The sequence below is a fragment of the Ceratotherium simum genome, chromosome 14 (genome assembly GCF_057802395.1).
Source record: "Ceratotherium simum simum isolate JZ-2026a chromosome 14, ASM5780239v1, whole genome shotgun sequence".
NCBI lineage: Eukaryota > Metazoa > Chordata > Mammalia > Perissodactyla > Rhinocerotidae > Ceratotherium > Ceratotherium simum.
Genome location: NC_141913.1, coordinates 10,460,663 through 10,487,023, shown reverse-complemented (window position 1 = coordinate 10,487,023; position 26,361 = coordinate 10,460,663). Strand labels below are relative to the sequence as shown.

Here is a 26,361-nt window from a genome sequence, read left to right as displayed (position 1 = left end):
GTGTTTAATGCAGTATAATTACATGGATAGTTAGAATAACAATGTGGTATATAGTACAGACCTAGGAATTCTTGTATAGAAATAGCAATACAGAAGTTAGCTGTAGTTGACGTAGAATGTAATGTATATATGATGTAAAAAAGTAAATATTAGTTTTAATATTATGAAATCATGAAAATGTAAAATATATATCTAATTGAACAATGTCTAGAGATGAATTTTAGCAAATAAAGTTCCTGTTAAATGACATCATAAAGGAAAAATAATCTCTAGTGCTCATAAGGCTTATAATTCATTTAATATTTCCTTCATGAAGTGTAATCAATCAACTAGAAGCTTTCAGTCCAGTAAAAAAAAATGACACCTATTATTGTATTTGTGTCATTTTGCATTTGATGAAATGTTCCTTTATATCTTGGCCTACTCTAAATATGTGATTTCATACTAAAAAGCTTAGAAAACCAATGGACATTTTTTCCATACCATGACAGTGAAATCCAATAGTTTTTCCCCCCTAAATAAAAGGTTACAATATGTCAAATATACTAAAGTCTAGTGAGGGAAGAATCAGAATTTAATTCATGACCGATTTCCTTCAAAGCTGTGAGTTAACTTTCATATCCCAGATGGAAAAGTGAGTTGTGTAGCTGTGTGCCCTAGAATAGAGTATCAAATATTTAAACTTGTTTCCTCATCTATAAATTAGGGATGGCAATTCCCACTTCATAGAGTTGTATGAGAATTAAATAAGATTCTTTTTAGAAAGCTCAAAGTCATGTTTTGACTGAAACAATTCTTTGATAGTTTCAGGATCTTGAGTTATCTTATGGTAATAATGAATAATGAATAAGAAAATATTTTTGAGTTTTCTTTTATTCTAGTAGTTATACATTTGACCTCATTTATCCCTAATCTTAGATTGTTCCTCTTGTGATTAAGTGACATTTTGAATGAGAATTGGGTGAGTAGAGTTAGCAAATGTGTTGCACATATAGCAGGACTTACATTACACAGAATCAATGACACCTTGACTAGGAATAATGAGGAGCAGATTTAAGAAACATCCACTCAGCCAAAGGAGAAGGAAGATCCAAAATATATCCTTTTTACTCAGCTGAACCAATATTACATTTTTGCTATGTAAGTTACTGTAGACTTTTAATCTTAAACAATCACTCTAAGCAAATGTTAGATGCCACACTGACAGTGATGCAGGCAAATGAACCACTGTATTCAATTTAATGCCCAAATCATCCTATATAGCAACTTTAGTAAACCTACAAGGAACCATATGTATAGAATTACACAACATATAAATATTACTCTATTCAAGATCTTTAAATTATACAATCTATTTCAAAACATTTTCGTTTTTTCCCCTTCTATCTCTAACACCTTAAAATACTTTATGGGAATTAAGATAGCTCAGGAAATAAAGTCATTTTTTAGTTCTTATATGACAATTCATTAACATTTGACAAGAGGAAATAATCTCTTTGTACTTCAGGCATTCCATATGTGAAGTGGAATTAATATTAGTCTTTCTCTACCTCACAAAAATCCAAGTTATATATACTCTGGAGATAATCCATTAGCAAACACACTGAACTGTTACTATTAATCACCAAGGAATTGGTGGGGTTGGGGTGGGGTTTAGGAAGGGCAGACTTCAACTGTTTACTATATGCACTTTATTGCAATGAGAATAGATCTTGCTCAAAAAAATAACACTAAAAGCATAAAAGATTTGGGACAGAATATAACTAGAGCATTGAGCGCAGCTTTATACACACATATTATTCAGGTAGAAACTGATGTGTGCAATAGACATTATAAAAATAAAGAACAATTATGATTAAGATTTCCAAGTGCAGATTTAAAAAATAAAAGGCTGAAAGTCTCATTAGCTCCTCAGAATATGACCCTTTATTGTAGTACTCTTACATGAAAATGCTCAACTTTAAAAATTGTTCACACTGGGCCGGCCTCATGGCTTAGTGGTTAAGTGCGCGCACTCCGCTGCTGGCGGCCCGGGTTTGGATCCCGGGCGCGCACCGACGCACTGCTTCTCCGGCCATGCTGAGGCCACGTCCCACATACAGCAACTAGAAGGATGTGCAACTATGACATACAACTATCTACTGGGGCTTTGGGGGGGAAAAATTGTTCACACTTACTTGTCTTTAATTTCTCTGTTTTGTAATTTTCTTGGTGGATGTTTTACACATCTTTCAGTGGATTTTGTTTATGGCAAATGATAACATTTAAAAATTCTTCACTTTCTAATTAATTGTCAGTAGTATAAAGAAAAACAACTTATTTTTGTATATTGATCTTGTACCTAATGGCCTTTGAAAATTCACTTAATTGCAACACTTTATCTGTAGAAGCTTTTAGACTTCTACATACACAATTATGACATTTGCAAATATGTCAGTTTTATTTCTGTGCAATGGCTTATCACGTTCATATAGTGGAAGACAAAATTGTATAGAAGTTAATTCTCCTCAAATTGATCTATAGGTTGAACGCAGTCCCGATCAAAATCCAGTAGGATCTTTTTTTTTCGGTGCAAATTAATGTTTTTAAAATTTATATGGACATGCAAAGGGCCAAGAATAGTCAAGTCAATCTGGAAGAACTACAAAGTTGGAGGGCTTGCACTACAGATATAAAATCTTATTATAAAGCTCCAGTTTAGTAAAACTGTGATATTGACAAGCAAAGAAAAATATACCAATGGATTGGTCACCTGCTTTATGATGCAGGAAAGGCTAGTCTTTTCAATAAGTACTGCAGGATCACTTGGCTATCCATAGGGAGAAAAAAACAAAAGACAAAAACCCTGGCACAGTCCACTTCAGCAGCCCAGGTTCACGGGTTCAGATCCTGGGCGTGGACCTACACCACTCATCAGCCATGCTGTGGTGGCGAGCCACATATAAAGTGGAGGAAGACTGGCAACAGATATTAGCTCAAGGCTAACCTTCCTCAGCAAAAAACAAAACAAAACAAAACAAAGAAAAACAAAACAATAAAGCTTCAAGAGGCTAACAGAGGAGAGTTATCTTCATGACCCTGGTGAATAGACAGAGATTTCTTAAATAGAACACAAAAAGCAATAACTATAAAGGAAAAGATCAATAAATTACACTTCTCTAAAATTAAGAATTTTTATTATATGGTACCATAGAGTAAAAAAGCAAGTGTAGTAGACATAGTATATTATGCCATTTACAATTAACTACTTTTTTTGAAGACTCTTTATTCATCCTAATAGCTGCTAGTAGTTGTGTTTTCTTTTTGAGCAGAAAGAATTGTAGAAGTGTTAGAATATTGAAAAATAAAAACTGGAAGCTCACACTAGTGAACCAGTAAGAACCAACAAATTGATTTATGTGACTACTAGATTTGGTTATTATAAAATTTCTAGTGGTATGAAAAGAAAATAACATATTTTATCAAGTAATTAGAGTTTGATTGCCATGTTTAAATTCTCCTTTCACTTCCTGATATTTCTTCACTTTAAATGAAGGATGAATAGGTTATTTTGTTTAACCTGAAACCCCAAAATGACAAGTCACCCACAGTTGTTTTGAGCCCATGAATAGTGACAGAGTCTGTTTTCTTTCCAGCCCAGAGTCCCTGGTCTCAGCTCAAGCTTGCAGGAGTGGTGGACGGCCAGGCTTGATGCTGAACCTCCACTCTACACCTAGTGTTTTCCTGTAATAAAGTGGATAGAAAGCAAAATGTCACATTTCTCAGACTTTCTTGAGGCTAGAGTTCTGGATGCGATTTAGTTTCAACCAAACAGATGCACCCATAGAAGGCAGAAGTGAAATGGAGGATGTGCTAATGTTGGCAAGCAGGCACGAGGTTCATAAATGGCAAGAGGCATGGTACAAAGCTTCTAACATGGTATGGATTGTCTCAGGACAGCAAAATACTGTAGAGGACCAGCAGTAGAGTGGCTTCCTGATCATGGCACTCTCCTGATCCTTACCATATTGGTATACTTTGGGATTGAGTGGTTTCCTGAACTTAGAGGAGAAGTGGCTCTCTAGGTTGAACTGGTTCTGCAGTGTGCCATTTGGAGTTATTCCTCAGGGCTCTGTCAGTTCTCAACAATTCTATGCTCAGGTTAATATTTTGTTTAAAAAAAGTCCTCTCTTGCTTAAACAAATTAGAATTAACTCTGTTCTTTGCCCTTTAGTGGACCATAACACATTAATACATTAAACCTTAATATATTAGGTAATGGTGATGGTTCTGAGGTGGTGGTGGTGGTAAGGACATTGTCCAGAACTGTGAAGGGTCTGTGATTTTACCCTACTTGTAAGCTACAAGTTAGCCTGCCAGTTTCATGGATCCTGGCGGGAGCCATGAGACTTCTGGATTATAGCTAAATGACTTTCTACTAACAAACAGTACAGCAAGGAGCGTGAGCTTCACATTTGTGTCAGTTCTCCTTGCCCCCCAAGTCCAATGAAGAGTGGCTCAGGTGGGTGCTGAGCATGCAGTGGGTTTGCATCACAGCTGAGGAACTCCAAGTTTAGAGTACTTGAATCTTTTGAGCTCAATCAAATGTGCCCAAGTTTGCCCCGGAGGGAGACACTATCTTTATTATACTGGACAGTAAACAAACCTGCCTTCCTCTCAAGGGAGACAGTATCTTCCAAGGCTGTTCACTATGCAAATCTCCTTGGAAAAGATAGTCCAGAGCAAAAGCTGTCAGAGCCTCTGCTCATAAACTATGAGAAATGCAAGAGACCCATGGAGAATTGTTTCCCAAGAGACTTTAGCCAACTTTTCATTTTAACTATAAGCACTCTTATTTTAGAGCCAAAACCAGGTTTTATCTTTTAAAAATTCATTTTTATCTAGTCATGGAATTTAACAAACATTTGTATACAGTCGGGGACTAATTTATAGCATAGTTTCTATTCATTTCAGCCATGAGAAAATACCATAGCAGTCATTATTAAAGGTATCCATCCATAAATTACTTTTATTTCTCATTGAATGAGCACAGAGTCATTAGCATATTAATAACAGATATGTTTATTATTACATATCCATCAGTGCGGCTTTCAATACCACTTGAAACATGCATATCATCCTAGAGACGAATCAGTTTTCCAGTGCTTCTTATTTGATACACATTACTGCAAAGCCATTATAAATTACTGAGGAGGTATTTGGTTAAAAAAATAAACAATAAATCATACTGCCCATATGAATCAACTCTTGTTATTGGACAAGAGTGTAACAGTATTTATCTGGTAATTCCTATGTTAACTGGAAAACATCACAGATGTATTGCCATAATTTTCTTTTATATTGGTGCAACCTTCTATATATTTTGCAGAGTTTTATAAAGTCATTCAATATTTTAGCAGGTAGCTTGATGCAAAGATTGTACTCAATTTATGAAAGTCCAACAAACTCTAAATATTTAAAATTAAACCAATTATCAATGAAAAACCCACTGACATAATTTTTTGAAAATATGTTTTTTGAAATTTCTATATTTAGTCATGGCAGTAAAATAATTCTCTCAAATTAAGGCACTAAAAGGGCAATGCAACTCCCATTGAAAGTGTTCTAAGAATAATTTACATTTCAAACAGTGCATACATTTCTTATATGTTTGTTAACTTAACGTCTTTATCACTTAAAACCACAAAGAAATACATTATACAATTACAGAAATGATGTACCCCACAAAATGCTTTTAAACTTGGTTCTTTTGTACAGTTAGTTCCTAATGTCTTTAGTAGTAAAATAACTCAATATGGCTTGGCAAAAATGCATAGATTAAATGTAATTTTTTTTTTTTTTGCCTTCTCCTATTCCCCAGTCTACAAACTTGCTGAAACACATACAGTATTTTGTAAAGCATAATGTAAGATATTTATTCTCCATGAAGTCCACCATGGGCAACCAACAGTAAGGCTTTTAAATTCTACAGTGAGGGCACTGAAGTCAAGTGATGTCACTGCTTTCTTAAAATAGTTTTGTACAGTCTTGCAAGAGCACAAAAACTGAAGTCATTAAAAAAATTTTCAGTTGTCTCATTTTGAGATATTTTCTTTACTCCTTCCACGAGCTGATCTTGATAGTGATGGCCATTCCACTTGAAAGTGAAAGTCCCTTCCTCTCACTCATATGAGGAAAACTGTTCTATCATGATTGACAGGCATTTTCTTAGAAATTCAAAAAGGCAGCACCTTTTTAAAAAAATATATCTAGCTAAGCTTTTCCCCAATTGTACTTGCATTACATAGTAATAATTAATCTAATCTACCTGTAGGCAAACCCGCAATAAAAAAAAAAAACCCTCAGTGTACTTTTGTGCCAAAGCAAGGACAGAATAACAGCAATCTTAACCCTGAAGCCTGTGATATTTGTGTCAAAGGAACAGCCTGTCTGCTCTGCATGGTTAAAGAAGCCTGGTTTATCAGGTAGCATCCAAAATGATTCCACAAGGTACTAGGTCACACGGTTAACTGTTGGGGGACATAAAAGAAAAAATTGTAATTTAATAAATATATTCAGTTTAAAAATAGAAGAAATAAAAGTTGGAGGAAGGTAAATATCCATTATCTTTATAATTAATAATTAACTAATACACAAAATTTGGAAAACAGGAAAAAGGAAAAATACACAATATTATCTCCTTTTTGCTTCTACTCTATTTCAAACACATTTTTTTAACAAAACTATAATCTAATTTTAAGTAATTTTAGATCTAGCTTTTATCCTATACACGAGAGGGCTGATATAGGATTCTATAGACATAAGTCAGGAGTGAGGCGGTAATACACTGGAGTAGTAGGGCAACTGAAGAATACAGAAGATAGAATGGATATGAGTCATTTCAAAGAATCAGACTTGGTTAATGATAATAGGCAGTGAAGAAATAGGATGTATTAAAGATGGTTTTAAGCCTGCTTGGAAGACTCGGGTGACATTAGCAGAGACACAAATCAGTGTTAGGTCTCAGCTTCTAGATTCAAATACCCCTCTTAATATAGGGATTATATTCTAGGAAAGTTGATATTTGGTCCAGGAGAAAAAACATAGGCTTTAGAATTGGATGAAAATGGGTTCCAATACTGACTATGCCAGTAGGCTGGCTGTGTGACCTTGTGTAAGGTGCTTAACTCCTCTGAGACTCATTTACTCGTGCAAAATGAGAACTTGATGATATCATAACCTCTCTTCAAGAGAGCGTTTAATTATGTCTTGTAATTATTTACTATAGGAGATAAATATTTTTGAAAAAATTCTATGAAAACCAGTTAAACCAAAAAGGAAAAAGGATACTTAACTGGGAAGTTTATTTGTAACACTAATGAGTAACAATAAAATAATTTTGATTAAAAAAAATCTATGCCAACATAGTTAAAAGTAAAGAAGAGATGAGCAAAGTTTTATATGAATCTATTTACATTAAAAAAGGGGTAAAACCACAAGTTGTTTAAAACATTAAGAGCTAAATATGTGTCATGTATACCAACCAATGACATTAAAATTTGACATGGAACTAAATAAATACGACATTTATAAATATTAACTTCTAACAGGAATCAGTTAAACTAATTTGTAAAGTTATTTCAAGTCTATAAATACCTAGCTACAAATGATGCCCTCTACGGGGAAAAGAACAATTAGATTTTGGGTTTTAATAGGTATTATCTAATCACATTCACATTGTTAAAAAGGTTAACATATCAATCCTTACCTAGTTTTTCCCGATGTATTTTTGACCACTTTCCGGAAAGACTGATTTGCAGTGGATCTTGTAGAAAGCGTTCGAGGGGATGCACGAACAAAACCAGATGGTGGATTCTTAGGGATCTTCTTTACTAAATGAGTTACCCATTTTTTTTGTTCATCCTGAGAACATGCTAACAGCAGCATATCTCTTGCTGATGTTACATCATAACTTACTATGTTAAGGAAAAAAGAGTACAATTAAAGTCATATAATATCTAATAAGGCCCTACTGAATGCATAATTTTATAGGTTCTTAAAATTTTTACAGATTTATTATGCCTAATTAAGTTTGGAAAATATACCTTCTGCCTTAATTACAGCTGAAAATTTAAAAAGAAAACATTAGTCATAAACTAATAACGAAATTAAAGTAAAATCAGAATATAAAAAAATGCAGAAGTGAAACAAATAAACATATTTCTTTTTTTTTGTGAGGAAGATCAGCCCTGAGCTAACATCCGTGCTAATCCTCCTCTTTTTGCTGAGGAAGACCGGCTCTGAGCTAACCTCTGTTGCCAATCCTCCTCCTTTTTTTCCCCAAAGCCCCAGTAGATAGTTGTATGTCATAGCTGCACATCCTTCTAGTTGCTGTATGTGGGGCGCAGCCTCAGCATGGCCGGAGAAGCAGTGCGTCGGTGTGCGCCCGGGATCCGAACCCAGGCCGCCAGTAGTGGAGCGCCGCACTTAACCGCTAAGCCACGGGGCTGGCCCCCAAATAAACATATTTTTAGAACACAAGTTTCTTATCTTAAAATAGCTGTAGCCCATATTCTTCCCCTCAAGCTACCTCTGCTAAACTAGAAGGCATTTTGTCTATGATCCAGCATGCTGGTCCAGGCAGTGAAAATCAGACAAAAAGAAAACAAGCAGGAGATAAAAACTCAAGGCAGAATATAGTGGAACTTATTTATAGCTCTTCTCAACAATTCAGAATAGTTTCTCAGTGGTACGTTTTTTGACAAGGGGTAATTCTCTTTAAAAACAATACGTTCAAAGATAAATCTGTAACTGTGAAATGATAGCTACATGTTGCTCCATCAAGTGTCAAAATATTACTTCTTATAACCTCTTTTCAACTTGCTATAGAAAAATGTTACACTTGAAGAAGTTATTTTATTGGGACTTAATTCTCTAATTTGTTATAAGCTGTAAAAATCATTTTCATGCCTTACCTTTACATGGAGAAATTAAGTCCTCTTTCTTATCTAAGTGATCTCTGTGGCACTTAACATGGCATCTTCGACATTCTAGGGCAGGGGGTGGCTTAAAAACATGCCAGAGAGGTTTGGCACAGGCCTCACAGTTGGCAGGAAAGTGGTAGAGTGTAGGAATGAACTCATGGCCTTTGTGATTTTGAAAATTAGTTTTTTCAGCTTGTTGTACTGGTTCCATCTCTACATCTTTTCTACATTCACCTTCATTTGCATATAGTATCTATATTCAGAAATGGTACAAGGAAAAAGATAAAAAAAGATCTTAATCTGTACATACAAATTTTAAATGTATAAAAAAGCATTGGTGTATTTACATTTACTTCACAAAATACACTTAGTACTTAGGTAAACGATCTTCTGAAGTTATAATTTCAGATTTTTACCTGGAATATTTTAGGAATTTCTTCTGTTTCAGCTCTGTACACATCTCCTTGGGTTACAGGTCGAACATGAAACAATTTACTAAAATGAAAATATGATATAGGCCATTATAAAAACTCATTTACAGCAACAGACATATCATTGAAGAGCACATGGATGTGGCACATAAGCACATGAAAAGATGTTCAACATCATTAGTCATTGAAGAAATGCAAAATTAAAATCACAGTAAGTATCACAGTAAGTATCTGATATATCTATCAGAATTTTCAAAAACAGTAATAACATCAAATGCTGATGAGGATGCAGAGAAACTAGATCATTCATACAACTATAGTAGAAATGAAAATTGCAGAGCCACTCTGAAAAAGAGCATGGCAGTTTCTTTTTTTTTTTTTCTTTTTTTCTTTTTTGTGAGGAAGATCAGCCCTGAGCTAACATCTGCCCATCCTCCTCTGTTTTTGCTGAGGAAGACTGGCCCTGGGCTAACATCCATGCCCATCTTCCTCTACTTTATATGGGATGCTGCCACAGCATGGCTTGACAAGCAGTGCGTCGATGCACGCCCGGGATCCGAACTGGCGAACCCCGGGCCGCCGCAGCGAAGCGCGTGCACTTAACTGCTTGCGCCACCGGGCCAGCCACTGCTTGGCAGTTTCTTACAAAACCAAACATATGCTTACCATATGACCCAGCAATTGCACTCCTGGCCCTTTATTCCAGAGAAATGAAAATTTATGTCTATACACAAAAACTCATACGTGAATGTTCATACCAGCTTTACTCATGATAGCCCCAAACTGGAAACAACCCAAATGAATGGTTAAACAAATTGCGGTGCACCACACCTTAGAATACTACTCAACAATTAAAAGAAACAAACTACAACTTGGATAGGTCTCCGAGGAATTACACTGAGTGAAAAAAGCTGATCCCAAAGGTTACATACTATTTGATTCCATTTATATAACAACCTTGAAATGACAAAATTACAGAGATGAAGAAAGGTTAGTGGTTGCAGGAATTAGGGAGGGGTGGAGAAAGGGCATTTCCTGTGGCTATAAAAGGGTAGCATGAAGGATCTCTGTGATGGAACTGTCCTGTATTTTGACTGTGGTGGTGGATACAAATCTACACATGTGATAAAGGCATACAGATTGGAAAGAAAGAAGTAAAACTATCATTATTTGGAGATGACATGGTTATATACATAGAAAAGCTCTGTAAAATCCACCAAAAAAACCCCCTATAAAACTAGTAAGTGAATAGCAAGATTAGAAGATTCAAAGTCAATACATAAAAATAAATAGTGTTGGAACAACCAGATATCCACATGGGAAAAAAAAAAACTAATCTCAATTGCTGCCTCTTACCAAACACAAAAATAAATTTGAGATCAATCATAACTTAATTGTAAAACCTAGAGCAACAAAGTTCCTAGAAGAAAACATAGAATACCTTCAACAACCTTTTGGGCAGGCAAAAATTTTTTGGACAGACTGAAAAAGGCAATAATCCTTTTTAAACATTGATAAATTGGTCTCCATAAAAAGACAATATATGGGGCAGGCCCCGTGGCATAGTGGTTAAGTTCGGCGCACTCTGCTTTGGCAGCCCAGGTTCGCGGGTTTGGATCCCAGACACAGACCTACACCACTTGTCAGCCGTGCTGTGGCGGTGACCCACATATAAACTGGAGGAAGACTGGCACAGATGTTAGTCCAGGGCTAATCTTTCTCAAGTAAAAAAGAGGAAGATTGGCAACAGAAGTTAGCTCAAGGTGAATCTTCCTCAGCAAAAAAATGACACTGTAAAGAAAATGAATAGGCAAGCCACAGATTGATAACTATTTGCCCTACGTATTTCTGACACAGGATTTATATCCAGAATATATACAAAACTTTTACAAATCAATCTTTAAAAGATAAGCCACCCAATTAAAAAATGGGAAAAGACTTGGATACGCTTGACTGACAACACCAAATGTTAGTGATGTGGAGCAACTGAAACTCATATTGCTGGTGAGTATAAAGTAGTATAACCATTTCTGAAAACTATTTAGTAGATGTTTTAAAGGTTAAACACAGATTTACTCTATGACTCAGGTTTCTGCTCCTTGATACTGACCCACGAGAAATGAAAACTGAAGTCCACAAAAAGAACATTCATAGCATTCTTATTTATAATAGCCCCAAACTGGAAGCAACTTAAATGTCCATCAACAGAAGAATGGATAACAATTGAGATATATTCATTCAATGGAATATTACTCAGCAATAAAAAGAACAATCGATACATGTAGCAAAACACTATGCTGAATCAAAGAAGCCAGGCACAATAGAGTATATACTGTATAATTCCATTTATATGAAGTTCTAGAATAGGCAAAACTAATCTCAGTGACAGAATTATCAGATTATCTCTCTCCTTTTTTTTTTCTTCCTGAGAAGGGGAACAAGTAAGCTTTCTAGGGTGATGGAAATGTTCTTGATCTTGTCTTAGGTGGTGATTACATGGGTGTTTATAATTGTCAAAAGTCACTAAACAGAACACTTAAGATGTATGCATTTTATTGTATGAAAATTACATCTCAATAAAAAGATAACCTCTCATCAATCTAAAAAGTATTTAACTTAGTTAAAAGATGATATCTTTCATATTAGTGTTTATGTATTACTACACTTAAGTGATCATTTAAATTATTACAACTATGCATTTTTAAAAAATAGGGAAATAAAATATCAGTACTCTCTGGTCCTTGCTCAATTCTTTTTACATTGTAACTGTAACTGGCTCCACAAATGTTTAATTTCAAAGGAATGGCAACACTTTAAGTTTATATTTCTCTTGAATAGCACTCACCACACTTCACTTTGAATTCATATTTTGTTGCATATGTTTTACCTTTCCTTCTACTAGTCTGTAAGGTCCTTAAATTTGGAAGTGTCTTACTTATCTATACAATGTTATAAATGATAACACAGGCAGTAGTGCTTAAGAAATGGTAGAATGAAAAGGAAAAAAACCTAAGCTCATTATAGGCCTCTTTGACTTATTATTAAAAAACGACAGATATATTTACAGTTCCCTTTTAACAATAACCAGATAATCATATACTTTTTGAGATGCTCTCTGAACTTAAAACCAATAAACAGTTGAAATCAAAAATTTGTCTTTAGAATAAATGAGTCAGGTATGCAAAATTTTTCCTCTCACATTTTGCTAAAATAAGGTTTAATATAAAGTTATTATTTAAATTTGTTAAAGAGAAAAGTAGATAACATTGTTTAAATAACAACATATAAACTAAATTATAAGTCTAAAAATAATTATAAGTTAACACTTATAATTCAATCAAATGCAACTTACTCTATGTCCAATACCATAGATGGATTGGATTGCTCTTTATCTTGCTCATCGTTATAGAACAAAATTTTTTTGCTGCTTACCACAACATACTGAAATGAGAAAAAGGGGGAAAGAGGTATAGAGCAACATTAACTTGGTTTAAAGTGATAAGCACAATATTTGCCATTTATGTCTAGATTATATTGTATTAATCTAAAATCAATGCTAATAATAGAGCAGTTAATCTAAGTTCTATGCTTCAAAAGTAAAATATGTAACAAAATATCAATTAGAAAAAATGAGGCATATGGTACCTGTTTCTTCCAGCCATATCGTTTGATATTTCCTCTATTTGGTATTGAAAGCCAACCTTCAATTCTTGACTCTAGAAGAAACAGAATATATAGAATTCAGTCTTAAATGGTAACAAAAGGAAACGCTATTACAAGTCGTCTGGCAGCATGCAGCAACAGGCACTTGAACACAGCGAAATGAAGAAGCGCTGCAATTTGCTCTTCCATGCTGCAATCACACAAATCAACTTTAACGGACACACAAATACTGCAGAAAAAAATCCCAAGCCACTTTTCCCATAAAATGAACATTTAGTACTCAGTTATGAAAGTATGAAGTAACAACAATACCCTTAAGAGCCAGGCAAGACTGGAATGGATTGCAGCTTAAATGGGATATGATACAGAAGACTTTAAATATCATTTAACACTCATATAAAAATACTTAGCAAAAAAAAATTATGCAGCAAGTGGAACAAATCAGAGCCATGATTTACACAAGAAAGAGCAAGCAAAAGTACAGAAGTATCCTATTACTCACAGAAGATAAGAATAGAAGATAAATAAATAAGGAATGCAGGCAGAATCAACTGGATATAAAGAATAAGAGACAAGCATTTTATCTGTTTTCTCAACACAATATTCTGAAAAACTTTTTGGGAAAACACTCATAACAATTTCAATAAAATTGTCCAAATTTGGTTGGGGGAACTTAATTTTAGTGGTAAGTCCAATTATAATTCTTATCAAACTAAAGAGGTGTAAATAAAGCCTTTTAAGTTTATGGCACCAGAATTTAATAAACAGTAAAAGAACACAGAATTCAGCTGGTCAACTGCTAATATTTCACCAGTTTGTGCATATCAGAAATTCCTTGACTAATTCGATGAAGGCATTTTATAATTATTATTATGTTTAAATATAATTAATGTTTACTAGAAAATCTGAGGGAGAAAGATGATTCCACTAGAAATTGTTATTTTATGTCAGGTTATAATAAAGAGCATTTAATTAAGTGTTTTCTGTATCTATCTCACATATCTGAAACAAAAAAAAAAAAAAGAAAAGTGACCAACTTTAAAGTACAATGCTATAATGTGACAGATTATACTATGGCTCAAATCATGACCCTAATGTGAATACATATTGCCTTTCTCCACATAACTTAAAAGCTGTAAAACAGCTCAGTCTTACAGTAATAGTAACAATAATAGGTAACATTTATCAAACATTTATTATTTGCCAAGTGCTTTACAAGTAATAACTCACGTATAATCCATGTATAATCCCATGAATATAGGCTATTATATTCTTAGGAAGATAGGATAGGATAGGTTCTACTATCATCCTCCATTTACAAATGAAGAGACTAAGGCTTAGCGAGGTGAACTGACTTGCCCAAGGGTACTCTATCAATAACTGTCAAAGCTCTAGGGTGACCAGGCAGTCTAATTTCTGAGCACAACACTATTCAGTCCTTTAACAAGCTTTGCAGTTAACTGAATAGGGAGAAATGTTCCTGTTCCACCTTCTTCAATGTACCTAATGTCCTTTGCTTTTGTTATTTCTCTTTATCTAAATTGTAGTTGTTGTTAAAGTAAAGGAAATAATGAGAAACTTCAGTTCAAAATGATCCCCCTCTTCTCCCAACTTTTTTCTTAGCTGCTGTTATTTAGGTCATCAATAATTATTTTGTTTCCTTAGGCAGTTCCTTCATAAGTTTTGTGAGAGTGGGGACCATATCCTAACACTTTTTTTTTAATATACCTCTAGGCATCTGACATACAGAGTATGTACTTGATAAATATTTGTTGATTATTTTGCAATTCTTTTTTCTGAATTAGCCAATTAAAGTCATCCTCTGTAAATAATGGTTATAATTTAAAAACCAAAGACCAGTTTTATATTAAATAACATGCAGAAGGCTGCTGATCATTCACAAATATTCTATCTTACAAAGCAAAAAAGTTATTGCTAGAAAAATTTCCCTTTAGTGTGCCAAAAATTGCAGCTCTTACTCCTAAGTCTATTTAATACCAGTAATTCCTCACTGAAAATAAAAGATGTGAAAGGCATTGAAATCTTGACATTTATACAAAATTGTGTATGCCAAAATACCCTTCCCCCTCAGTTATTTCTCTATGAGAATAAATGCCAAAAATATTTATGCTTTCTGGCTGTAGGTTTGGATTAACCTACCAGTGTTTTCTTTAACATACTTTCTTTTCTCTTTTTTTTTTGTGAGGAAGATCAGCCCTGAGCTAACATCCATGCTAATCCTCCTCTTTTTGCTGAGGAAGACCAGCTCTGAGCTAACATCTATTGCCAATCCTCCTCCTTTTTTTTTACCCCCCAAAGCCCCAGTAGACAGTTGTATGTCATAGTTGCACATCCTTCTAGTTGCTGTATGTGGAACGCGACCTCAGCATGGCCGGAGAAGCGGTGCGTCGGTGCGCACCCGGGATCCGAACCCAGGCCGCCAGAAGTGGAGCGCGCGCACTTAACCGCTAAGCCACGGGGCCTGCCCAACATATTTTCAATGAATTGTTGTATGTTACGACTTTATCCGTCATTTCAGTGTTCCTACGGAAATTTTATATATCAAAGGCATTTTATGAATCAAATAAAGCCAATTTTATATTCACTCTAATTTAAATTAAGTGAAGAAATCTGGAACTCACAAAAAGGTGCTGAGGACATGTGAAGGTTTTTGCCAATTTAAAACAATAACGTTATGGGAGAGAATTTTAGTTTTTCCTTCTGGTGACCTCCCTTCAGAAAAGCAGGTGAACTAAGCTCAGTGATAAATAAAAAATACATACTAGCTTCTCCTCTTTCCTCCTTTATTTACTCCTGTCTTAGACGCAAGTTAACATACCAGATTTTTATATATAGATACCTCCGTTAAAACCATGACCACTTGTGATCTAAGCGGTAATTTGAAAGTATAATGCTCTAAATTCCATCTTTTATATCACAAACACAGAAAATAACTTCTCCAGGTAAATAAAAGAAACTTTGAGGACTTCTAAGTCTAGATTATCATCAATAACGTACTACAGAAGTACAAAAACAACTTGGCTCCAAGTTTTATATATTTGTAGAGCAATTTTAACTTACAAAGAAACTTCAATGTGTATTATTGCAATATCAGCAATTGACTTCTTTACCCAAATAAGAGATGGAGAGGCTAACTATATATACATCAATATCCAATACAGCCAATTTAAACATCAAAGCTAACCTCTGAAGACTACCAAAGTTTACTTGGATAAACATATACTACTTAAGAAACAGAGCTAGAGAACCATTCCAAAATATCTTAACTATATTCAAAAGTGATATAAAAAGAGAATGAAATCAGTGCTCAAGAATTCCAAGGCACTTATCTCCAAATCACTGATTAGATTTGGGCAAAGTCAGAAACTCTCACATACTTAAATACTGGGAAACATACCAAGAAATCTACCATTTACAGGTTTAAGTTACATAGTGTGAGGTCAAGCCGGATGGAAAGAGAATGATGTAGATAATTCATAAGAGATTAATGAATATTAATGGAGTGCTGATACCAAATGTTTTTCTTTTTTTTTTTTTTAAAGATTTTATTTATTTATTTATTTCCCCCCAAAGCCCCAGTAGATTGTTGTATGTCATAGCTGCACATCCTTCTAGTTGCTGTATGTGGGACGCGGCCTCAGCATGGCCAGAGAAGCGGTGCGTCGGTGGGCGCCCGGGATCTGAACCCGGGCCGCCAGCAGCGGAGCGCACGCACTCAACCGCTAAGCCATGGGGCCGGCCCCCAAATGTTTTTCTTAATGCTTCATCTACTTTTACATTCTTTTCAGATTTTTAGGTCAATAGTTCCAAAAGGAGGAAAGAGAAAGAACAAGGAAGGAGAGACAGTTATCATGTAGCCTTTTCGTCATCTAGGCAACAGGCAAATCTCAACCCTAAGGGTAACAATGATCTTTACAGAGTGTGCTAGGCCACATTCTGCCACAGAACCAAAAGGAGGGTGAAGGCACAAGAGAATGAAAGGGACTTGAGAAACTTCAAAGGATTGTAAGTCAGAGGAGTAACAATTTTTTCTAAGCTTTTTAGAATTGGGAAACTTAGAGGAGAGATTTAATCTAGTTAGTGATGAGATGCCCACTGAGAAGATTATAGAGGCTGAGCTCTAGATGTACAAGATAACTAAACGAGAATCTTCATATTAAATGATGAAACCTAAGAGAAATAATGAAAGTCATATTATCAGTTCATCTACCCAACTACTTAAAAAAAAATCTCGGACCAGCCCCGTGGCTTAGCAGTTAAGTGCGCATGCTCCGCTACTGGTGGCCTGGGTTCGGATCCCGGGCGCGCACCGACGCACCACTTCTCCGGCCATGCTGAGGCCGAGTCCCACACACAGCAACTAGAAGGATGTGCAGCTATGACATACAACTATCTACTGGGGCTTTGGGGGAAAAAAAAAAAGGAGGAAGATTGGCAATAGATGTTAGCTCAGAGCTGGTCTTCCTCAGCAAAAAGAGGAGGATTAGCACGGATGTTAGCTCAGGGCTGATCTTCCTCACAATAAATAAATAAATAAATAAATAAATAAATAAATAAATAAAAGATTAAAAAAAATCTCATTGAACTAAAAACATGATCCATATTTCAAAAGGTCCTTATTTTAACTGCTGAGTAAATGTATTCTATTCAGAGTCCTCCCTTTTTAAGCCTGCAGTTTAAATTCATTTATTAATTTTCTAAACTAAATAAAATTAATCATTGCCTTCTCAAAATCTTTCAGACACTTGAATGATACATAACTCTCTCAAATTAAGAATGATTATCAAAATTCTTTAACAATTCTTCCTAGATATGACTGCAAAACCTTAACTTTATTTGCCAGAGCCCATTTTTAAGCATCTAGTAAATGGGACATTTAGTACAGATTTTCAATTTACTAGCAACTGACACACAGAGAGACAAAATAACACTGATAAAGATCATCCATTAATTTCTATCTCCATTATGAAAGGGTTCAGTACTGTAGAGATCTTTTTTTTTTTTTTTGTGAGGAAGACTGGCTCTGAGCTAACATCTGTTGCCAATCCTCCTCTTTTTGCTGAGGAAGATTACCCCTGAGCTAACATCTGGGCCCATCTTCCTCCACTTTGTATATGGGACGCACCGCACATGGCTTGATGAGCAGTGCGCAGGTCCGCACCTGGGATCGGAACCTGCGAACCCCAGGCCGCCAAAGCGGAACACGCGAACTTAACCACTATGCCACCAGACTGGCCCCTGTAGAGATCTTTGTATGTAAAGTTTCAAGATTGAGAACACTGTAATACAGAAAGAGATACCTAACTGGTCGGCTTTTATAGCAATGGAGAATGGTCACCAGAACCTTTTTCATCACTTGGTTTGAACTTTGAAAACCTTAAAAACAAAATCTCTGAAAATACACAGCTATTCTAAGTAATATACTTAGAATGGAGTCAGGAGAAACATTTAAAAATCTCTTTGGGGCCGGCCCCATGGCTTAGTGGTTAAGTGCGTGCGCTCCGCTGCTGGCGGCCCAGGTTCGGATCCACTTCTCCGGCCATGCTGAGGCCGCGTCCCACGTACAGCAACTAGAAGGATGTGCGTCTATGACATACAACTATCTACGGGGGCTTTGGGGGAAAAAAATTAAAAAATAAATAAAAATCTCTTTGCTGACTGACTCCTAAGTGGATTTATTAGGTCAGGATTCTGAAATCTATATAAATTCCTAACCTAAGTCTGCCAATCAAACCATCTGGTGATCCTTTGAGTTTAGCCTTCCTAAACAAGCCAGGATGGAAGATTAAACTCATTACCTTCCTCCTCTTTATTTATTTATTTTTTTTTGTGAGGAAGATCAGCCCTGAGCTAACATCCGTTGCCAATCCTCCTCTATTTTTCTTGCTGAGGAAGATCGGCCCTGGGCTAACATCCATGCCCATCTTCCTCTACTTTATATGGGACGCCCCCACAGCAAGGCTTGACAAGCGGTGCATCGGTGCACGCCCGGGATCCGAATCTGCGAACCCCGGGCCACTGAAGCAGAATGCACGGACTTAACCGCTTGTGCCACTGGACCAGCCCCTTTCCTTCTCTTTAGAAGTCCCCCAAACTCATCTTTCAATTCAAATCTTCGAAATAGCATTCACCAATATTAGATCTCTGAAATGTTTAACTTAATACAAAGAAAGCCAAGGCACACATAATAAGACATTATAAACTGAGTTAAAAGGAAATGGGTGGATAAAGACAAAAAATCTGGTCAGGCTATTTAACCTATGCTAAATAGAGTAAGAATTCCTTTACTAAATAACTCGGGAAATATTCTGGAGTTAACGAAGGGGGAATCTAATATACAATTTCAGTTCAACAATTGAAAGAATGTAGAGGCCGGCCCCACGGCATAGCAGTTAAGTGCGCGTGCTCCACTGCTGGCAGCCCGGGTTCGGATCCCAGAGTGCACCGATGCACCGCTTATCAGGCCATGCTGTGGCGGCATCCTATATAAAGTAGAGGAAGATGCGCACGGATGTTAGCCCAGGGCCAGTCTTCCTCAGCAAAAAGAGGAGGATTGGCATGGATGTTAACTCAGGGCCCATCTCCCTCAGGGAAGGGAAGGGAAGGGGAGGGGAGGGGAAGGGAGGGAAGGAAAAGCAAAGGAAAGAAAAGAAAGAATGTAGCCAAACACCCCTAAAAGTCATATTCTTTACTGATGATTAAGTCTGGTTTTAGAAAGTTGTTCAAGCAACAACTGAAGCTAGAGATTGTTGTTAAATCCAAAGTGATCCTCTGATAAGCATGTGAACCTACAAACTTAAGAGGTAGGAGGTTTCAGACAGCTAAAAATGGGAAAACAGAAGGAACTGCTTGACTATTAGAATAAGAAATATTCATTCCCTGCCCTTCTCTTTCCAGATATCTGATTTTGAGCTATCGAAGCCAGAAAAGAACGAGGGCAAGGATTACATGGTATACAAATAAGAGCTGAATTCACTTCCCACTTTGAGTCCCACTTTTTTGACGAAGAACAATACCACAAAATTTTCTAAGTAGTCTATCAAGCTTCTCATATCAAATTTTCAAAAAACAAGTAATATCTCTTAAAATTAGAATCCCTATAATATCAAATGTGCTGCTTCATAAACATCTTTCTATTCATGCATTATTCAGGAAATACACTAATTAAAATCTATTTTCAAGTTTACGACCACGTAAATAAAACTTCCAAAACTTTGAACTAAGAACATGTAGTATGTCAAATGAGTGTGTGTGTGTGTATGTGTGTATGTATGTATATATGCCTTTAAAATTTGTAATGCATGTTTTATAACCTATTCATTTCCAAATAGAACCTGTAATATATGTATTGGTTATCTCTGTTAAAAAGAAATTTACTATTGCTTACACTACAATGAGTTCAAGATTGAGGCTATTTTTTAATTGATTCTCCACTGGAAAAACAAGACATAGAAAAAAAGCCTGAAATCCATGGCTCCTCACTTTTGCCTTTACTTGATTCCCTGTCCCCTCACTGCACTTCCCAATCCCTTTTACCTATTTCTCCAAATTTGAAACTTAAGGTCTGATTAAAGTTCATCAATACTACGTTAGGTAGGCTTCTATAGAGTTGTGGTTCTGATTATTAAGTACAGTTCTTAGTTTTAGCACAGAAATAAATAAAACATTAAAGAGCTGCTACTGATGAGAACACGTAGTTTTCTTTAAACTGAGAGGTGTAGCAGTAGCTTCAACTTGCACCATGGAGTTAGGCTGCTCAATGTAGGTTCATAATCTTCTTCAGGTTTCTATTCAGGTAGAGCCTCTCTGATCTATTTTAATAGTCTAAGATTGCTTCTGACTGCTTTTATTCTATAAAATGCACTAAGTATACAAACATCATCAGACTTTGGCTATCAGAAATGTAAATTTCTTCTTAAGGATCCATGGACAAAATGACAAAGAGGCAGAAAAACGAAAGAAACATACTGTAATTTCCATAACAAAGCTTGAATGAAGTAACAGAAATATTCTTACCTGGAAGGTTTCCATCAGTTTCATCAGCACTAGGAAAACTTGCAACACTTGTAGAATCCGAAAGGTCCAAAAGTTTAGCACGCAACTGCTCAATATCACTCTCTTTGCTAGCCAACTGCATCTGAAGCTCATTCCTATGTGTACATTCTTCCACCAATTGCTATTTTTGAAAAATACCAAGATAATATAAAGAATCAAGATCAAATTTCCAACATTAAGAAATTAAGAATTAATGGAACTATAAATGATAAGTAATCTAAAGTTGCTAATACTAAAAATTTGCATCAAAAAACAAAAACAAAAACCAAACACTTGTTAAAACAATAGAAAATGTTTTTATGGCTCCAAATGAAATAGTTTAAAAGGCATATAGGATGCTTCTCAGGATGGTAAAACCATAAATGGAGTCAATGCTTGGCTCTAAGTCTGTCTAGGACCAGAGACCATGTTCTCAATTTTGTGCTATTAACAAGCCAGGAAGCATCAAAAAACTAAGTTTGATATTTTGATTTCAAAAAAGTGAGTCCTGATTAGAGAAAACAAAAAAGCTACAATACTTCAAATCTTTTATTCCAACTATAGTCAATATTATAGCAGCCATATCTCTCTCTTTTTGAGGAAGATCAGCCCTGAGCCAACATCTATACTAATCCTCCTCTTTTTGCTGAGGAAGACCGGCTCTGAGCTAACATCTAGTGCCAATCCTCCTCCTTTTTTATTCCCCAAAGCCCCAGTGTGTGGGGCTGTATGCTGTATGTGGGGCGCAGCCTCAGCATGGCCGGAGAAGTGGTGCGTCAGTGCGTGCTGGGGATCCAAACCCGGGCCGCCAGTAGCAGAGCGTGTGCACTTAACGACTAAGCCACGGGGCTGGCCCCTACAGCAGCCATATCTCAATTTCAGTCTGAAACCAAAGAGGGAAAACCCTTGGCTCTTTCTCTTAAAGTAGTACCTCTAATCAAGCAGATGCTAGTAAGTGAAAATTACTCAAGTTACAACAGAGCATCTTTTTAGTTTGTCAAGATCATGGTTTTTATTAGAGTAATAATGATCCCACTGTGGAGAGTATAAACTTAAATATGCATTTTTATACTAAACAATCTAAACAAGTTCAATAGATAATAGGTATATATAGTAATTTACAAATCCTACAAGCACACACGCACAAACCTTACCGCTTGCATGTCATTCAGTTCCTTCTGATGTTTCACTACCATCTGGTTGAATTTCTCTCTTTCTTGGTTGAGTTCCAGTTGTAGCTTTCGATTTTCCTTTTCTTTCTTTCTCAAATCCTGTGTATTAGCTTTCTTTCTATCAATTTTAAAATCTTTCCGATTCATTATTTCTGCCAACTTGTTAACAGCCTATTCAAATATTAAAATATTATTAGTAAGGATCTATACTGTAGGCATCTAATTTAAATCTCCTCCAAAAATGTGGTTTTTTCCCTTCAAAATCAGGAAGCAGGACTTTTTTTATGTGTGAAAATCAGGAGAACTTAATGAAGGTTGGGACAAGACAAGTGAATAATGGTTACTTGTGTTACCAGTTATCTCACTGTTCAAATGTAAGAACCAGACAGGTTTGCAAAAATCCATTTATTGTTCAACAATTATTCAGCACTTAGTATATTGTATGTAGGCACTCTGATAGGCACTAAGTATAAAAACAGAAAATACAATTATGCCCCAAAGATATCCTAGTCAGCTGTAGGAGCCAGACAAGCAAGCATTCCAGTACAGAGCGGTAACTTAAGAAGAAAGAGGCAAGAGTGCTATGGGAGCAGTATCTAACTGAGACTTGGCTTCTTGGAGTACCTGCATATGTATTCACGTATGTTTCTTAAAAAGACAAATAGGAGGTGGATAAGCAAAGAAGAAATGGTATTAAGGAGGGAAGCCAAGGATGGCATTATAAACAGAGGAAAGTGTACAAAGGCAAAAAGGCCCAAGATAATTTTTTCCTTTGGACAAGCAGGAAAGTAGGAGAACAGGGCACCTGACTAGGCCATACTGAGGCCCTTCTGAATGAGAAAGGAAATGTAAATATAGTTGAGGGTAATCTCTTTTGCCAGAATGAAAAAATATATTAAAAATGAGATAGAACTGCTAAAAGCATGTGAAATTAGCTACATAAACTGTAAAACATAAGTCATGGTATACTTGTTTTGCAGTAATGTTAAAAAAAAAAAATCATGGATTTTCCATTAAGACAGAAAAAAGCCCTAACCACTATCATTTCCATGTAGATTAGGTTCTATCTAGGATGAGGAGCCCTTGAATAATTTTTTAACACAGTAAAAGCTTACTTCACTGACCTCATAAATGCATATTTGATTTTTTTCTAATAGTAAAACATATTACAAGAAAAATCAAATACAGAGATATATCATGAAGAAAGTGAAAAGCCCTTGTAATATTACTCCTCAAAGACCACCTCTGCTAAAGCCTTCTCTTTCCTTTCATTCTGCTGGGTGTATATCCTTTTAGACTCTTCCCTATGTATAGAAGTATACTACATACATATTTAAATTTAAAAATGGAATCATGCCGACCTTCTGTGCTGCAACTTGCTTTTTTTGTGTGTGTGAGGAAGACCAGCCCTGAGCTAACATCCATGCTAATCCTCCTCTTTTTGCTGAGGAAGACCAGCTCTGAGCTAACATCTATTGCCAATCTTCCTCCTTTTTTTTTTTCCCCCCAAAGCCCCAGGAGATAGTTGTATGTCATAGCTGCACATCCTTCTAGTTGCTGTATGTGGGATGTGGCCTCAGCATGGCCAGACAAGCGGTGCGTTGCGCCCGGGATCCAAACCCGGGCCACCAGTAGTGGAGCACGTGCACTTAACTGCTAAGCCATGGGGCCAGCCCCGCTTTTTTAATTTAACATTATATCATATATCATGGGAAACACTATTTCTCCGTTTTATGACATATAAATCTACTTATTTTTTTTTATAATTTTATTTATTTATTTATTTTCCCCCCAAAGCCCCAGTAGATAGTTGTATGTCATAGCTGCACATCCTTCTAGTTGCTGTATGTGGGACGCGGCCTCAGCATGGCTGGAGAAGCGGTGCGTCGGTGCGCACCTGGGATGCCAACCCAGGCCGCCCAGCAGCAGAGCACGAGCACTTAACCGCTAAGCCACGGGGCCGGCCCTAAATCTACTTATTTTTAATGGCTCCTTTGAGTTCCATTGTATGGATGTATCATGATTTATCAATACTACATTGATGGGTGGTTGTGTTATTTTTATTTTTTCACTATTAAAAATAATGTTGTAGTAATTACATTCGTATATATTTCTTCTGAGCATTTATGGAAGCATTTATATAGGATACATTCCTAAATGTGCACTTACTGGGTCAAAGACTATGTACATTCAAATGCTTTATTCTGTTAAATTTTTCTTATGTGAATGAACTTTCCCCACGTTCTTGCCAAAGCTGAGTATTCTATCTCATTTAAATCTGCCCATTTAACTGTCAAAAAGACACCTCATTATTGTTTTAATTCCTATATCTTGGTTTATTTTTGTGGTTCAGCTTTTTAAAAATGTTTACTGTCTGTTTCTTTTTCTCTCAAAAGTCCCTTTTTTTTTCCTATTGGATTATCTTTGTCTTATTTGCAGATGCTATTTATATTTATCTATAAATGCTGTAAATACTCTTCCAAGTTTGTTTTCTTTCAACTTATGTTGTTTTGGGCTCAACAGACTTGAAATTTCATGTAATAAATGTCAAGTTTTTTCTTGGTCTCTGTTTTGTTACAAAGGTAAGTAAAACCTCCACTGAAGGATTTTCAATAGGTATCAAGTGCACTTTTGAAAGATTATTCTAGTTGCAACATGAACGACTGCTCAGAGGGAGAGGAGACTAGTGGTGAGGAAGCTATTATAATCATTTAATAAAAAGTAGAAAATACTTATTTTACCGTAAAAATCAACTGAGGTACATAGAACCTTATGAAGAATTTAAATGAATGGATAACTTAATAAAATAAGATATCAAGTTTTAGTGTAAAAAGTCTGATCTAGCTACATCATTAAATACAAAGCAAAATAATATATCCACCATTATAGTTTCTTGCTCATTCCCAATTCTTCTCTCTTGACTCCAGTCAAGTGTATTTTCTCTTCATTAAGTTTTCCTACCATCAATTATAGATCTCCTATACAATCTAAAACACGTTCTTACTTGTCAAATGACTTTGACAAGCTAGCTTTTTTGTGTGTGTGAGGAAGACTGGCCCCGAGCTAACATCTATTGCCAATCTTTCTCTTTTTGCTGAGGAAGATTGTCTCCGAGCCAACATCTGTGATCATCCTCCTCTACCTTGTATGTGGGATGCTGCAATAGCATGGCTTGATGAGCGGTGTGTTCAGTCCATGCTTGGGATTTGAACCGGCGAACTCCGGGCTGCCGAAATGGAGCGTGCGAACCCAACCACTACGCCACCAGGCCGACCCCCAAGCTAGCTTTTTTTTTTTTGAGGAAGACCAGCCCTGAGCTAACATCTGTTGCCAATCCTCCTCTTTTTCGCTGAGGAAGATTGGTCCTGGGCTAACATCCATGCCCATCTTCCTCCACTTTTTATGTGGGATGCCTGCCAAACCATGGCCGGATAAGCAGTCCCAGGTCCACACCCGGGATCTGAACCTGCGAACCCCGGACTGCTGAAGCAGAGCGTGCGAACTCAACCACCATGCCACCAGGCCCGGCCCCAAGCTAGCTTTTTTAACTCAACTGAATTCCTATTTCCTGAATAAGTCTACATTTAATGAAGAAAGAATATTACATTATTTGTTCCAATGAAAAGACTGAAACTTATAACCTCAGTTTTAAGAAGTACATAAAGAGCAAATATTAACTTCTGAATATATGATACTCAGATACAAACACATGGAAAAGGCTGAGAGCATATATACCTGTGTTTTAAGGGTTCGTTCTGTATTGATATTCTTTTCAAAGGCAGCCTTAAGATTACTGATCTCCTCCTCCTTCTTCAATTTATATTCTGTTAAGAAATTATACAAAATGTTACTACATGGTATTAATTAATTAAATTTGTGCATTCCAAATCAACAATGTCTTTAATTATTCAAATAAATATATACTACATAGTAACTTTCAAGTAACTTCATTTAGATAGTTCTTTTTTTTTCAGCTTTATTGAGATATAACTGACAAAGTTGTAAGATATTTAAAGTGAACAATGTGATGATTTGATATACGTATAGTTGAAAGGATTCTCCCCACCTCAGCGAGTT

The 26,361-nt window shown here is 35.9% G+C and overlaps 1 protein-coding gene across 5 annotated transcripts in view; it reads right to left on the bottom strand.

Moving 5' to 3' along the window:
* Positions 1-5,041: 5,041 nt before the first annotated feature.
* The window catches only part of ROCK1 (Rho associated coiled-coil containing protein kinase 1), a 151,361-nt gene continuing 130,041 nt past the window's right edge, over positions 5,042-26,361 (bottom strand). For 4 of the 5 annotated variants that reach the window (XM_004421038.3, XM_014780289.2, XM_087439015.1 and 1 more), the window contains 9 exons: positions 26,020-26,108; positions 22,267-22,455; positions 21,095-21,254; positions 13,040-13,110; positions 12,747-12,835; positions 9,380-9,458; positions 8,955-9,216; positions 7,748-7,955; positions 5,042-6,509 (listed from right to left, as the gene is read on the bottom strand). In XM_004421038.3, the coding sequence (XP_004421095.2) occupies positions 6,506-6,509; positions 7,748-7,955; positions 8,955-9,216; positions 9,380-9,458; positions 12,747-12,835; positions 13,040-13,110; positions 21,095-21,254; positions 22,267-22,455; positions 26,020-26,108 (1,151 nt within the window). In that variant the 3' untranslated portion in view covers positions 5,042-6,505. Of the gene's footprint in view, positions 6,510-7,743; positions 7,956-8,954; positions 9,217-9,379; positions 9,459-12,746; positions 12,836-13,039; positions 13,111-21,094; positions 21,255-22,266; positions 22,456-26,019; positions 26,109-26,361 lie in introns of those variants that run through there. The other variant, XM_087439014.1, reaches the window with a different exon arrangement.